The sequence below is a fragment of the Lactuca saligna genome, chromosome 7, assembly GCF_052625555.1.
Source record: "Lactuca saligna cultivar CGN05327 chromosome 7, ASM5262555v1, whole genome shotgun sequence".
Taxonomy (NCBI): domain Eukaryota; kingdom Viridiplantae; phylum Streptophyta; class Magnoliopsida; order Asterales; family Asteraceae; genus Lactuca; species Lactuca saligna.
This window is the reverse complement of record NC_136423.1, coordinates 20198637-20212500: the sequence shown is the minus strand read 5'-3', so window position 1 is coordinate 20212500 and position 13864 is coordinate 20198637. Positions and strand designations below refer to the sequence as shown.

Sequence of the window (13864 nt, the reverse complement as noted above, 5' to 3'; positions counted from 1 at the left end):
GATGCCGTCAACTTAAGAAAATTGTCCGGAACTGAGTCGAGAAGTTTTCTTCAAGTGTGGCACCCAAACTACTATACTTCGTTAGTATACAACTTAATTTACCAGCAAAGTCATCTATTATTTCCCCGTCTTTCATTCGCAAAGCTTCAAATTCACTATTCGATGTGTACAATCTTGTCTTTTTTACCCGGTCGGCTCCAAGGTACCCCACTTTTAATGATTCCCAAATTTCCCTTGCATTATTTTTCTTTGCAACTTGGAGTAGTATATCTTCCGACACTACTTGGAAGATGAAGGCATGTGCTGACTTGTTTTTCTTTTCATTTACCTCCTCTCTGATTGGTGGTTCGTTGGATTCCCAAATTCCTTGGGCATCCATAATTGCTTCCATCTTTATAGCCCATGTCATATAGTTCATGGGTGTCAAACATCCGACGTTGGAATGACACTCCACCACTCTCTCTTGTAATGTATATGGGCATGAACCGTTAGCTCTAAGAGTATCCACAATGGGGAGTTTAATAGAAGAGTTGAATGAGATGACGTGCCTACTTGTCATTCAATGGATACAACTCCACCATTGTGAAATGCCACCTTGGCATTCAATGGATTTGGAGTTCAATGGTCATTAAACTCTTCAATTGGGAAAAAAGAAAAGTCTTTAAATGTTTAAATGATTATTTTTTTAATATGTTCTATTGAACTTGTAGAGTTTAATGCATTGTAGGATAACAATGAATAAAATTGTATGAAATAGTGAATGATGATGTGATACTTTATTAAACTCTATAGAGTTCAATGCATTGTGGATACCCTAATACCAAGTGATGGAAATCAAGGCATCTGATGATAAAAAAAAAAAAAAAAAAAAAAAAAAAAAACTGCACAAACTAAAACAAGGATAAAAATGCACAAAAATAAAGGTTAGTGAATTTATTATTTCACACCACAAAACAAGCTACAAAAATATTGCAATTTATAGACTATTATATTGAAAGCTAAAATAAAAATACTTAAAAATAAAAAAAAAATGAAATACGGGTACTTCTTATTCCCCTTTATTCATTAAAAACTCAATTAAACATGAATCAAATGATAATTAGTTCCAACAGTATACACTCATATTCACCTTTTTTTAACCGTATAATATCCATGTATTTCATTATTAGTATCCCTTTATAATCTGGAATTTTGTGACAATCGTATCATATCTGATATGTATTCCATTAGACATTTTCCAGTAGGGATGTCACAAGAATAGTCCTTTTATGAATTTGCATGTGAGTGATGTTACTAACGAGAATAATTTCTAAACTTTAATTCTTGCAAAAAGAAAAAATATTTGGATTTGGATTCTTGTAGATTTTACATATTTTTATATTATATGAAATTATGCGAGGAATAAAGAAAACCCTAGTTCCTCTTTTGAGGACGACTAGCTAGCACGCACGCACTGTGATTTGGAGGAATAAAGTCACCCCTCACAATGAAGACACGTATAATTGAGTGGGAGCATGCAACAATCCACGCGTCAACTTCATTCTACTACGTGCATAATCAGCGTGCTTATCTCTTACATTCACCGAAGATCAGAGAGATTCTACTCTTGTTTCTCAAGAAACCCTTTTCAAAGAAATAGGCAGATCTGAACTCTGAAGAAAATAACACACAAAGACAAGATGATGAACATATTAGCTCTGGGTCTTGTGCTAACGTCACTGGTTACAGGGGCGATGTGGTCACCTCCTTCCCCTCCGTCTGACCACAGCGAAGTTATTGTGAAAGAAGGCCACCGTGTGGTCGTTGTTGAATACGAAAAAGAAGCCGACGGCCACACCAAGGTGTTAATTTCACCACAAGAAACGTCTAATGCCTCCGGCGAGAAGAAGCAGAAGCAGGCAGTTGAGGAGGATGAAGCGGATCAAGGGAAGTTCTCTGGTCCAAGAGAGCTTGTTTGTGATGCTTTTGGTAAGTGCAAGCATAAGATTGCACAAGCTCTTGGGAAAACGAAAGACACGGTTTCGGAAACAGCCCATGGAATGGAAGAACATGCGAAGGATGCTGCTAGAGGAGCCGTAGGAAAGGCCAAAGATGCAGAAGAACGTGCAAAAGAGGCTGTGAATGAAGTATATGAGAAAGGCGAAAATCTCAAAGACAAATTATCTGAAAAGGTCACGGGCCATACGATTGGAGAGTCTTTAGGCAAGGCCAAGGACAGCGTGGCTCATGGAATCGGTAGGGCGAAGAAGGTCGCAGAGGATGTTGTGGACACTGTAAAAGATGGCGCTCTCAAAGCAAAGAACTTCGATGTAGTGGATTCACCAAAACGAATGGGAGAAGATATACAGAGAAACGTGACAGGGAAAGTTGAAGAAGGCGCTCAACATATAATGAATCAAGCCAAGGAAACTGCAGAGAATGTACAGAAGGTGGGGCAAAAGAGTTTCGCTGAGATTCTAAGCAAGTTAAAAGAGGTGACATATGATGTATTATGGTACATGGTGTCTCGTGATAAGGTGGATGCAGTGATCGGGTTGATTCATATGCTGGGGTTCTCAACTGCATACGGTATGTGCGTGTGGGTGACCTTTGTTTCAAGCTATATTTTAGGCAGGTATCTGCCACGTCAGCAGTTTGGGATGGTACAAAGCAGGATATACCCGGTGTACTTCAAGGCCATGGCTTATTGTGTTTCCGCTGCTTTGTTGGGGCATGTAGCGAGTCGAACGAAGCAGCTTTTCTCCAGCTTAGGGGAGATGTTTCAGGGTTTAAGTCTACTTTCTGCTCTCTTGATGGTTTTGACAAACATGATCTGGTTGGAACCTAGAGCAACTAAGGTAATTAATTATTAAAATATATGTGTGTGTAAAATGCATACGTATCTATATATGGCTCGTTTTTTATTCTTCAAACTTGCAGTTGATGTATGAAAGATTGAAGATAGAGAAAGAGGAAGGGAGAGGCATAGCGGGTGCAGCTAAAGAGGGGGTAGAAGATGCAGGTGGTGCTACGGTGGCCAGACCTCCAGCACATATAGTAGCGGAGAGGCAAGATGTTTTGAGGTTGAACGAGAAGCTCAAGAGGTTGAATACATACTCATCTGCCTTCAATGTGTTGACGCTAGTGGGGCTCACGTGGCATATGGCTTACATGGGCCAACGGCTGCAAGCTACACGCTAGGCGCTTTCTACTTTCTTCTACCCCCGGGGGTTGTTTGTATAGTTTCTAGTTATTGTTTTGTTCATCATTTCAATACGTATCTTTAGTTAATTTCCACTACTTTTGTGCTTTCTTTGTAACCTTTGTTAAAGTACATTGTTAGAAATGGAAAAAAAAAAAAAAAAAAAAACGTTTAATGGTCGATTTAAAGAATCTTGCAAATATATTTAAAACACAAATATCTATAAAATGTTTAGCGGATCAGGGGCAACTTCACTTCATTGTAGGTTGATAGTACTATAACTCTCTATGCTGCTTTTCTTGGAGTGTATTTCCGTACGTAAAGTTGTTGTTCTGACCGTTAATGGGTACCTAGTAACAATCAAATATATAAATTAGGGAAAGTTGCAAAAATTAACATATTTTACTTTTGAGTTTTAATTACGTTACGGATAAAAGTTATATCCATAATAAAAATTAACAATATATTTTGAAGTGTGATAGTATATTAGATAATAAAATGAAAGTATACTACTATTTATTGCGTTTGGCCCCTAACTGGGTGCAAGAAAAAGCAAGGTTCTTTCATTTTATTGTATAATATAACATCTTATTTCATTTATTGTTATTATTTCTATCGTATATTATGCTAGAACTATGGACATTGATATTAACCTTTAACCCATACTTCGGAAGTACAACGCCAGAATTCAAAAAATAATAATAATAATCAAAGTACAAACATGATATTTGAGCATCCTACTTTTTAGTTTTGATTACAGATGATCATGATCATGACGTTCTATCTACAATAACATTGTATTTTCCGAGTATAATTGTTTAATAAAAATGATAATCTGAAGAAAAAAAAATGAAAGTTCTATCTACAATAACATTGTATTTTCCGAGTATAATTGTTTAATAAAAATGATAATCTGAAGGAAAAAAATGAAAATGCAATGCTAGAATTCAAACAAATTTAAAAGTATAAAACATATTAATGTACAATGTTATAATTGGGGTTCTACTTTCAAAATATACCCATCTTTAGCAATGTATTTTTTTGGATTATTATCACTGTAGCCTAACAATATTTCGTATATTTGTTTAAATGGTCTCTCGTGACTTTTTTTTTTGCATTTAAAGGGTACGAATTCATGTTTTTAGGGTTTAAAAAGTCTTTTTAAAAAAAATGAAGGGGTCACCCGGTGAACCCCTTCCTAGTCAGCAAGTTTAAAAGTTATAAAAATGTACCACTGTTTTGGATTCGATTGAAGGGACAACGAGGTCGTTTTCCGGCGAGATTCTTCAAGGTTTCTTTCTCGTCTCCGGTAGCAATAATCTGGAAGGAATTCAGAGCAGCAGTAACAGCGATTGGGGTGGGTTATTTGGTGTTCGATCGAGCAAATAGGAGGGGAAATCAGAGAAGGAAGCATCTCCTGTGCCTGAACAAACTGAAGAGGAAGAGGGGAAACATAAGGCAGACCAGGGAAAGAAAGAATACAAACGAAATCAGCAACTCGATGGGTCGGTGGTTCTTAATCGACCGCGAGGAGAGTGAGAGGGGAAAAAGAACTCGTTTTTCTGATGATCCACTTGGTCTTCCCTGACTTTATCGCCGACAGCCACAATTACGGATGAATTCCAAGCAATAAGAGCAGCTCACAGAAGAATGGTGTTTAGTGATTGTTTGAGTTCACCAAGGGAGGGGCTGCCATGGTGGTCAGTAGCTCCTCGTTTCCTTTTCTGGTTCAACAATGAAGTTGGAAGGGAGGGTGTTTGTTGTCATTGATCAAGACCATTCACGTGATGTTTTGGGTGATGCTTCTTCAACAATGGTGATTTGCAGTGAGAGAGGGACGAATCTTCCTAGTGTACCATACGATTGGCCAATGCATCCGGAGTAGCAGACTACACACCTACGTGCTTCCTTCTCGCCAATCATCGATCGTTCCCCTTTGACTAATCGATTTCTAGACCCTGATTTCCCGCCTTTTCAATCGATCGCACATCTGCGATCGTTCTTTCCCCTTGGAGCGACGAGGATCAATCCTTTTCCTCCGCAGTCGATTTTACTTCCGATTTCGTTTGGCAGGTGCAATCCTTTTCCTCCCCAGTCGATTTTACTTACGTGGCAACGATGAGTCGACTCACCAATGAGTCATTATTGACTCACCTGCCTAGTTGGCAGGTGATAAAGGCAGTGTAACTTTCAAAAATAGGTAAAGGTACGAAATTAACCGATAAAACACAAGTTCGTACCCTTTAAACGCAAAAAAAAAAAAATCACGAGGGACCATTTAAACCAATATACAAAACATTGTTGGACTACATTGACAATAATCCGTATTTTTTTAGTAGAGGTCTTTAATAAGGAAAAATGTTACTTTGAAACATAAAAATAAACTACAAGTAGTGGAAATTAGAGGATACATGAACAAATTTACGGTAACTGTTTTATTTTTATTAAAATGTTTACATAATAATAAACTACAAGTAGTAGAAATTAGCATCATAAAAATAGAGGTTCGCCTGCAGTGACTCCAGGGCATGAGGCAAAACTTTATGTTTGCAGCGGGGGATTAATCGGTGCGCGAAAGCTGGCCCGGAAACCCTCGTTAGGGAAGTTCCCTTTCCAAAAAAAAAAAAAATTAATTTTTTATTTGTTTATTATTGTAAAATGATAATTTATAAACGAGTGTTACTATTATGGATGTTAATACTTAATATTATACATTTAATCACCTTTTTTTTAATCTATCAATGTACATATATTATACCGCATTTTATGTTAGCCCATTTGTGTCGTATAGTTAGCCCATGTACTTGGTGTATGATAACTTGTATTTTGTATATATTCTATGATTAATGAAGATTACGTTCATGGGAAATTATTCTCTATCATGATATCAGACTAATTCAAAATCCTACCTTCCTTTTCCCCCTTCCATTCGATCATGTTGTCGTCTACAACCCTAGTTGTTGCCGGCCACCCTCATCTCTTTTCCGCAATCTTCATAATATTCTCTCTTCTTCTCTTCTACAATGGTTGGTGAAACGCCTATGCCTCCAACCAAAAGTCGTATGGTGTCATCAATATCAAGACCTATGTTCCCATAATTCATGATCTTAATGAATTAGATTAGGATACATGGCGAGAATTGTTTGAAACCCATTGTCGTGGTTTCAGTGTTTGAGATTTCCTCACCGACGACTCTCAACCCAAAACCGAAAAAGATGAAGAATGGTTCAAGCTTGACTCTGCGGTCAAAAGTATTTGATGAAAACCCTTGTTGCTCACCTCCTTAACGGTCTCTCTCTCTCTTCAATATGAACATATTGCTATTCTCCTCTTTTGATTAATAGGCACAATCTAAGATCAATATATACATAAACATGAAGAACTCCAGATTAATTAAAGAATACTTACTTGAAGGGATTAACATATCTGATGATGTTGATGATGTCATACTTTGCTCTTTTACTTCACATAATGATATCCAATTGATCCGATGGATGGAATTACACACATTGTTATGGTGTTTTATAGAGAGGTTGAAGAATATGAAAGAAACGAAAATGTACTCTCTTGGACGTTATCTCTCTTAAATGTGTGATTAATTAATCAATTACATATGAGAAAATATTAGAACCATACAGATTTGGTCCCTCAACTTATGTACAAACATGACCTGACATGCTATATGGAAAATATTATGATACATAATGTAATTGTACCCAATACACGAAATCATTATAAAAATAGTCTGATGGCCAAACTAACGGGTTATCTTCCAACATTCTCCTACTGGACCGAGTGACTATTTGTATGCATGTTTTGTTATATTGACCAAGTTATATTCATCTTGTTTCATATTAACACCAAACGAAGAAAAGTACAATCTAACAGGTCATTTTGAGACACAAGACCTCCACCGATCATACTTCGATTAATTTAAGCCAAATGATTTTAAATATTAAGTGGTGATGCAATACATTTGTCAATATAAAAAGTAAGTGTGCACAAGTTAGTAATACAGACAAATTGCATATTATGGAGGAATAATTATGTAACACCCCATTTTTCGCCTTATAGTATAATCGACCAGTCATGAAAATATATGTTTTTGATAATGATTATTTAGGATAAATAGTATTGACAAAAGTCGTAGTAATCGCAAAGTCGAGAGTGTGCCTATAGAGAACGTCCAAATCTAACTTCATTAGATAAAATTATGATTTTTAAAAGTTTCAGCATAATAGCGTATGACACTGAAACCGTAATAAAGATCGGTCGATTGTTAGGAAAAACAATCTAAACAATAATTGAAGATCTTGTCCATATGATTTTGTCGATATAAAGACAGTCGAGAACAAAATTCATATGAGAGAGTTATTATTTTTATACAAGCTTTAACAATCTAAGTCTGTTAAAAATATAGCTTTAAAAATAAAGTGAGAATTAGCCAACGAAGTCCAAATGAAAGTTGTAGATCTCGTCAATGACTACGTGTGGATATAAAGAACGTCAAAAACGGAGCATGTATGAAGAAGATATGAGTTTTTGAAGAACTGTTAAATTTGCATGCGAGCCGACGTGCACAGACCAAGCGCACGACGTGCAATGACAGACCAACCAGATTTTGTCACGTGTCACTTTCTGCATTGAGCCACGTCAGCACCCCCGACCAAGTACGCTTCATGAACCCGACCACGTGCATGACGTGCATCCTAAAATTAGCTATAAATAGAAGCCAATTTTCATTCATTTCCTTAATCCCTTTCCTCCAGAACCTCTTTGGAACTCTTACGCGTTTCTTGGCCTTTTCTCTCTAAATTCTCGACTACATTAGCAAATCTCTGAGGAAGCGAGTCGGGCAGATATAAGTACTCGGTATCTAGGTCATGCCTGTAGCTTTTCGGGTTTTCGTCAGAAACTCTATATAAGTGAAGTTACACTTACTAGATAACTCATATCCGTAATTGTAGTCGTTATTAGGAACCAATCAATGCTAGATTCATCATTAATTCCAAGTATAATATTGATTGGTCTACTTACGAGAAATGTGTCTAGAATGGTTATGTTGGCTTGGTTGTTAGACTTTAGAAAGCCTATATACCAAAATGATCCTGCCTCCTAACTGTCTGGCCTGGCTGATCCTTATTTGATAGAGCTCTCGGTATTCATTAGGATTAGTGAAGGATCTAGTTTTCATTACTAATCGTCATAGAAATTAATAGGTTAAAATATTAGGTTAATACTTGTTCGGTGCGTTATTCGCCAGTAGAATCACCCAGATAACTATCAATCTTTCGAGTCATTTTCCATGTCAGTTATCTCACAATACCATGTAATACTATATATATATATATATATATATATATATATATATATATATATATATATATATATATCCATGTATGTTAGGATACAGAACTAATAGAGTAGAGCTGGTAGTATGATCTTTATGTGCTTAACTGTGAACTAGTAGAGTAGAATGTATAAATATGTTTGTATTAGTAGAATCTAAAGTGCAATCTCTATGTATGTAATTGTTGTGATATTAGACTTTGATAGAGGGTGACAGTGGAATGGTTAATGAGGTCGGGAACCTTCAAACCCGCATAGATTTAGTTATGAGGTGACGGTGGAACGGTTAAGGAGGCCGGGAGCCTATGAACCCATGCAGATTAGTTAGGGGATGACGGTGGAACGGTTAAAGAGGTCAGGAACCTAATCCAAAATACACATTTCATCGACATATCGTGAGCCATTATATGTATGCATGTATATGTATTGTGGTATATAGTATTTTGGGGAACTCACTAAGCCTAGCGCTTACCCAATTGTTATAAATGCTTTCAGGTATTTCATGAGAAAGGCAAGGTTCGACTGTACACACGTGCATTCACTACATGTTTCCACACAATTTAATCACACTCTGATATATTTTAATAAATAAAAATGAAAATTTTGGGTTGAAAAACGGGATGTTACAAATTATCAGGTACTTAAACAGTTAAATTTTGAAATTCCATTAAAAGTTATTCTGGAAGTACATAATATTAGATCTAGCCTTAGACCTATATTAACGACATGTTCAAATAATTGGGTGCAGACCTTTTTTTATTGGACCCGTTAGCATTTTATCATTGTTATTGTGTTCGATACAAACATTATTTCCCCCACTTGCTCTTAAGAGAATAAGTACTTTGTATCGAGGTAAATCCTCATTCCACTATAATTATTGCTAGTGGAAAATTTTATAGAGGCAAACTTATAGCAAAGAGGTTTCTATTGATGGACTTGAAATGGAATTTACGATCATGAGTCATGTGATTTAATTTCTCAGCGACCTTCCATGGAAAGTGTAGATGACAACATATTTTTCCATCATAGTTGATATAACCGTCAACTTTAACTTAGGATTCTTCCTAGATATTGGCCGACTGACAACGTAAAAATTTATCTAAATAATGACTATTTATATTTACATTTTGCAAATTCCAAATCAGAAATCATTTCACTTCCAAGTTATTAATTCTTTTCTAAATATGTTTGTAATTATTAGTCCCTTGTAAATGTCGTAAAACTTTCTTGGCAATTTTCTAGTAATCTAGACCACGACATGATTGATAACGGCTTAGTACACCGATAATATAAGCAATGTTACAACATGTGAAAACTTGTGCATATTTAACCTTCCAACTATCTAAGCATGCATGAATAAATTCATTTGATTATGTTATACCTCTCTTTTCAGGCATTGTGATAAACGAAAAAAGGCTCCCAAAACTATAGCAGAAAATGAAGGGAGGAATTATTTCATGTCATCAACTTATTACGCACTCGATATATCCCTTTTAGGATAATGCTAAAGTCCTTTGTGTTTAATCTTGGTGTATTTATATGCCTTTAACTTACAAGGCTTCAACGAGATCTGTCAAATCGACGTGATATGATAGCAAGTGTTTTGATTCAAGCAACATATCAATGTGATTACTCGCCAAAAGATTGTCATCTATATATTATACGAGTATGATAAAGTTCCTCGCACTGATCTTGAGGTATATACATTGATTTATTTTATTCTTAATGAAGTCGTTATTGTTCATCACATCGTTGAATGATAGTTACATTTTATTACTTTTTTCTTTAGTTTATTTTAAGTTAAAACCATCTCATTTTAGATAATCTTCATGCATATTTTCTCTTTTTGTTATTTTTCTCCTTTAATCGGTTGTTTTCCAGTCTTCTGAGCTTAATTTCAAGATTTACCAAAGATTATTTATCATTGGAGGTATGAAAGGGGTGCGGGTCTATCGGAGGCTTGCGATTCGCTTGTGGAATTGAAGTGGTGCGATTGGGCTTGGTGTCAACATAAACAAGAAAGCGAGTTGGACTTAATTTTTGGACGAGAATGATGACGGGACGACGAGAACTCGAGCTAAGGAAGATTAAAGGAGCATTGGATCATCTTTGAAGGCTTTGGAAAAGCATAATTGGGCTCCTAAGAAATTGTGCAAATAGGCTTAAACATTAATGAAAAGATTGGGTTGGTGTATTAATTAAATGAGCTAAGTCACCCATTTAGCGAGACCCACGCGGTCCATGTGGATCCACAAACGGTCCGTGTGGATCGTGCTGTGAAGGATCCAAGTTTTTGGTATGAGTCTTTACTTTGGGAAGGTTGGTGGATTACTTTTGGCTAGATTTTGGATCCGGAAATGAGCCCCTTTTCACTGAAGATTTGAATGGAGTTCATGAATAACACTCTTAAGAACAACTCTTTTTTCTCTCAAGAAGGTGTTGGAAGAAATTAAAGATTTAAAAGATTGGTGTAATTTCATTTCATCTTGCAACTTGAATCATGTTTGGTGCCTCTAAACTATCTTGCATTTCTTTTATTTTGGCCATGCTTGGCTAGAATTATATTTGGTTGATTAGGGTTTAGGCCATGGATGATTGGTTGTTTTGAAGACTTATGCTATCTTGTGTTTGAAGTTTATGGAAATGTTTTTTTAGTCAAACATCTTCTTGTGTTTATTTATCCTTGATCATGAGCTTTGATGAATGAATACTTATTTTTGTTGACTAATTTCTTGGTTAAGTAATGGACCCTCAAATTAGTAAGCAACAAATGGTTTCTATGTTTATTTTCATTTCATTTAAACCATGGAAATGTTTCCTCCATAATGATAATGTAAGCATTTGATTATCTTTTGGACTTAGTAACTCTTAGAACTTAAAGCTAATTTGTTTTCACAAGATTATATGCTTCATTGATTTTGTGACTTTAATTAAGGGAATGTGTTAAGAGCTCCTCTAACCATTTTAATAACAATGAAGAGTTGAGGTAATTTGTGATTATGAATTGCTATAGCCAAGTTAAATTAATCCATAAGTGTTGTTCCCTTTAGTCTAATGATAAGTCAACCATGTCATCCTTGTGGTGTATCCCAAAATCAACTAACTTTACTTCATTGAATTTAATCAAATCATTTACTTGTTTAGTTGTCATATTTACATTCTAGCTTAGTTTTAATTTTCTCAAGCAATCAAAAAGATTAAAACACCCTATTTACTTTTACTCTTATTTTATAAGTACTTGAACAAGTGATTTACATAGAGATTTAAATTGAACCAATATCCGTGGATATGATCCCTTTACTGCTATACACTATTTTAATGTGTAATATTTAGGGTATTTATTTTGTTGGACTCGAAAACTACCATCGAACGTTAGATACCTGTGACACAAAGCATGATTTAATGTAACACCCCATTTTTGAATTTTAATAAAATTCAATATAAACTATCATTTATAAAATTTGAAGTAGAGATATTACTTTTTAGCCAATGTAATCGTCAAAATATGTAGGAAAAATCAGTACGATTTCCGTAGATATACAGAATCCGACTTCGTATGAAAATGTTATGCTTATTCGAAGTTTCACAATTAAACCGACACGACTATGCGTATCATAAACTATGAATTATATATATCACTTATTAGCATAATCAATCAAAATGAAAGTCATAGTAATCATAAAACCGAGATCGTGCATATAGAGAACGTCAAAATCTGACTTCACATGAGGAAGTTATGATTTTTAGAAGTTTTAGCACAGTAGTATACGACGCTGAATCTGAAATTTAAATCAGCCGATTGTTAGGAAAAACAATCTAAACGGGAGTCAAATATGTCGTCGATATAATTTCGCCGATGTAAAGACAGTCGATAACAGAGTTCATATGGATAAGTTATGATTTTTATACGGACTTTAACAATCTAACCATCTTAAAAATATAGCTTTAAAAATAAAGTGAGAATTAGCTCGCATGAGTCTAAATGAAAGTTGTACATCTTATCGATAGCTACGCTTGGATATAAAGAACATCAAAAATGGAGCTCGTATGAAAAAAGATATGATTTTTTGAAAAAATTGAAAATTGTAACACCCTGTATCGAATCGTTTCATAATGAAGATGGGTTATCATAAGGCTTAGGGCCTTTGGGGGGGGGAGAGAGAGAGAGAGAGAGAGAGAGAGAGAGAGAGAGAGAGAGAGAGAGAGAGAGATTTAGACCCATTTGGGTGTAGGTAATGTAGGTTAGATGATCCGGAAGTTCGAATTGTTATATGGAGCCCAAGGGTATAACCGTAAAGTGGTAGTTCGAGCTTTTTATGAATTTTAGGTTTAAGTTTGGAAAGTTTTAAGAAATGAGAGTTGATAGAATCATAGAGCTTCTCATTACCTTTTCGTGGATATAAAAAACATAAGAATTAGACTTAGAACGAAGTAGTTATGGCCGATTAAAGTTAGGAGTGTTTTGGAACTTAGGCTAGTACACAAGGAGTACTATTTGAGTACGCAACGCGTAGTGATGAGATTGATCGCGTGTGACCTTCGAGTACGCCGAGCGTACTCAGGATTACGTAGGGCGTACTCTAAATTGCAAAAAACCCTAATATTTAGGGTTTTACCCCTATTTAAGCTCATTATGTCCCTTGATCCTTGCCTCTTGTCAGCCTCCATACATCCTAAACCTTAATCTCGACCCTTAGCCACTATCTTTGAGTTCTTGAGCTCTTGGGAGGAATATTAGTGTTTTCTTGTGAATTTTTGAAGAGATTAAAGGTTATTGAAGATTCATCACTTGGAGTGAAGCTTAGAGATCTAGAATTGTCACCTCTTTTGCAATCTATTGAAGGTAAAAAGTTCTTCTCTTATCGTCTCTTTGAGTATATCTAGTTTGTGGTGATTTATGGCATATTTTGGTCTCTTAGGTTTGCCCTTTTGAGAAAGAATTGCTCTTGGTGCTTCGTCACTAGATCTGGACGTTTTAGGGGTCCCAAATGCATACAAATGTCATCTTGATGGTTGTTATCCATCTATTCATGTGTATTTAGCTCCTTTGTTGAAGTTGTGAAACTGGGGCTAGAATTTCGGACCCATTGAGCCATGAAAAAGCTCAAATTAAATGACTTTATGGATTAAGTCATGTTTTGGAACTAGTTCTGAGCATTGGACATTTTGGCTTAAAGGTTTAAGACCTTTTCTAGATGAATTTAGGGCAGTAAACATACGTGGGGCGTACGTCATGGTACGCAACGTGTACTGGGTCAACATCCCCATGAGTTAGTCAAAATCCGGAGTACATTGAGCATACTAACTGAGTACGCATGGTGTACTCAGTCACTG

The 13864-nt window shown here is 35.7% G+C and overlaps 1 protein-coding gene across 1 annotated transcript; it reads left to right on the top strand.

The window, feature by feature from the left end:
* Positions 1–1519: 1519 nt before the first annotated feature.
* Positions 1520–3279, top strand: LOC145005449 (uncharacterized). Its single transcript, XM_078964533.1, has 2 exons — positions 1520–2837; positions 2920–3279. The coding sequence occupies exons 1-2, from the start codon at positions 1680–1682 to the stop codon at positions 3178–3180; spliced, it is 1419 nt and encodes a 472-aa protein (XP_078820659.1). The 5' UTR covers positions 1520–1679; the 3' UTR covers positions 3181–3279.
* The last annotated feature ends 10585 nt before the right edge of the window (positions 3280–13864 follow it).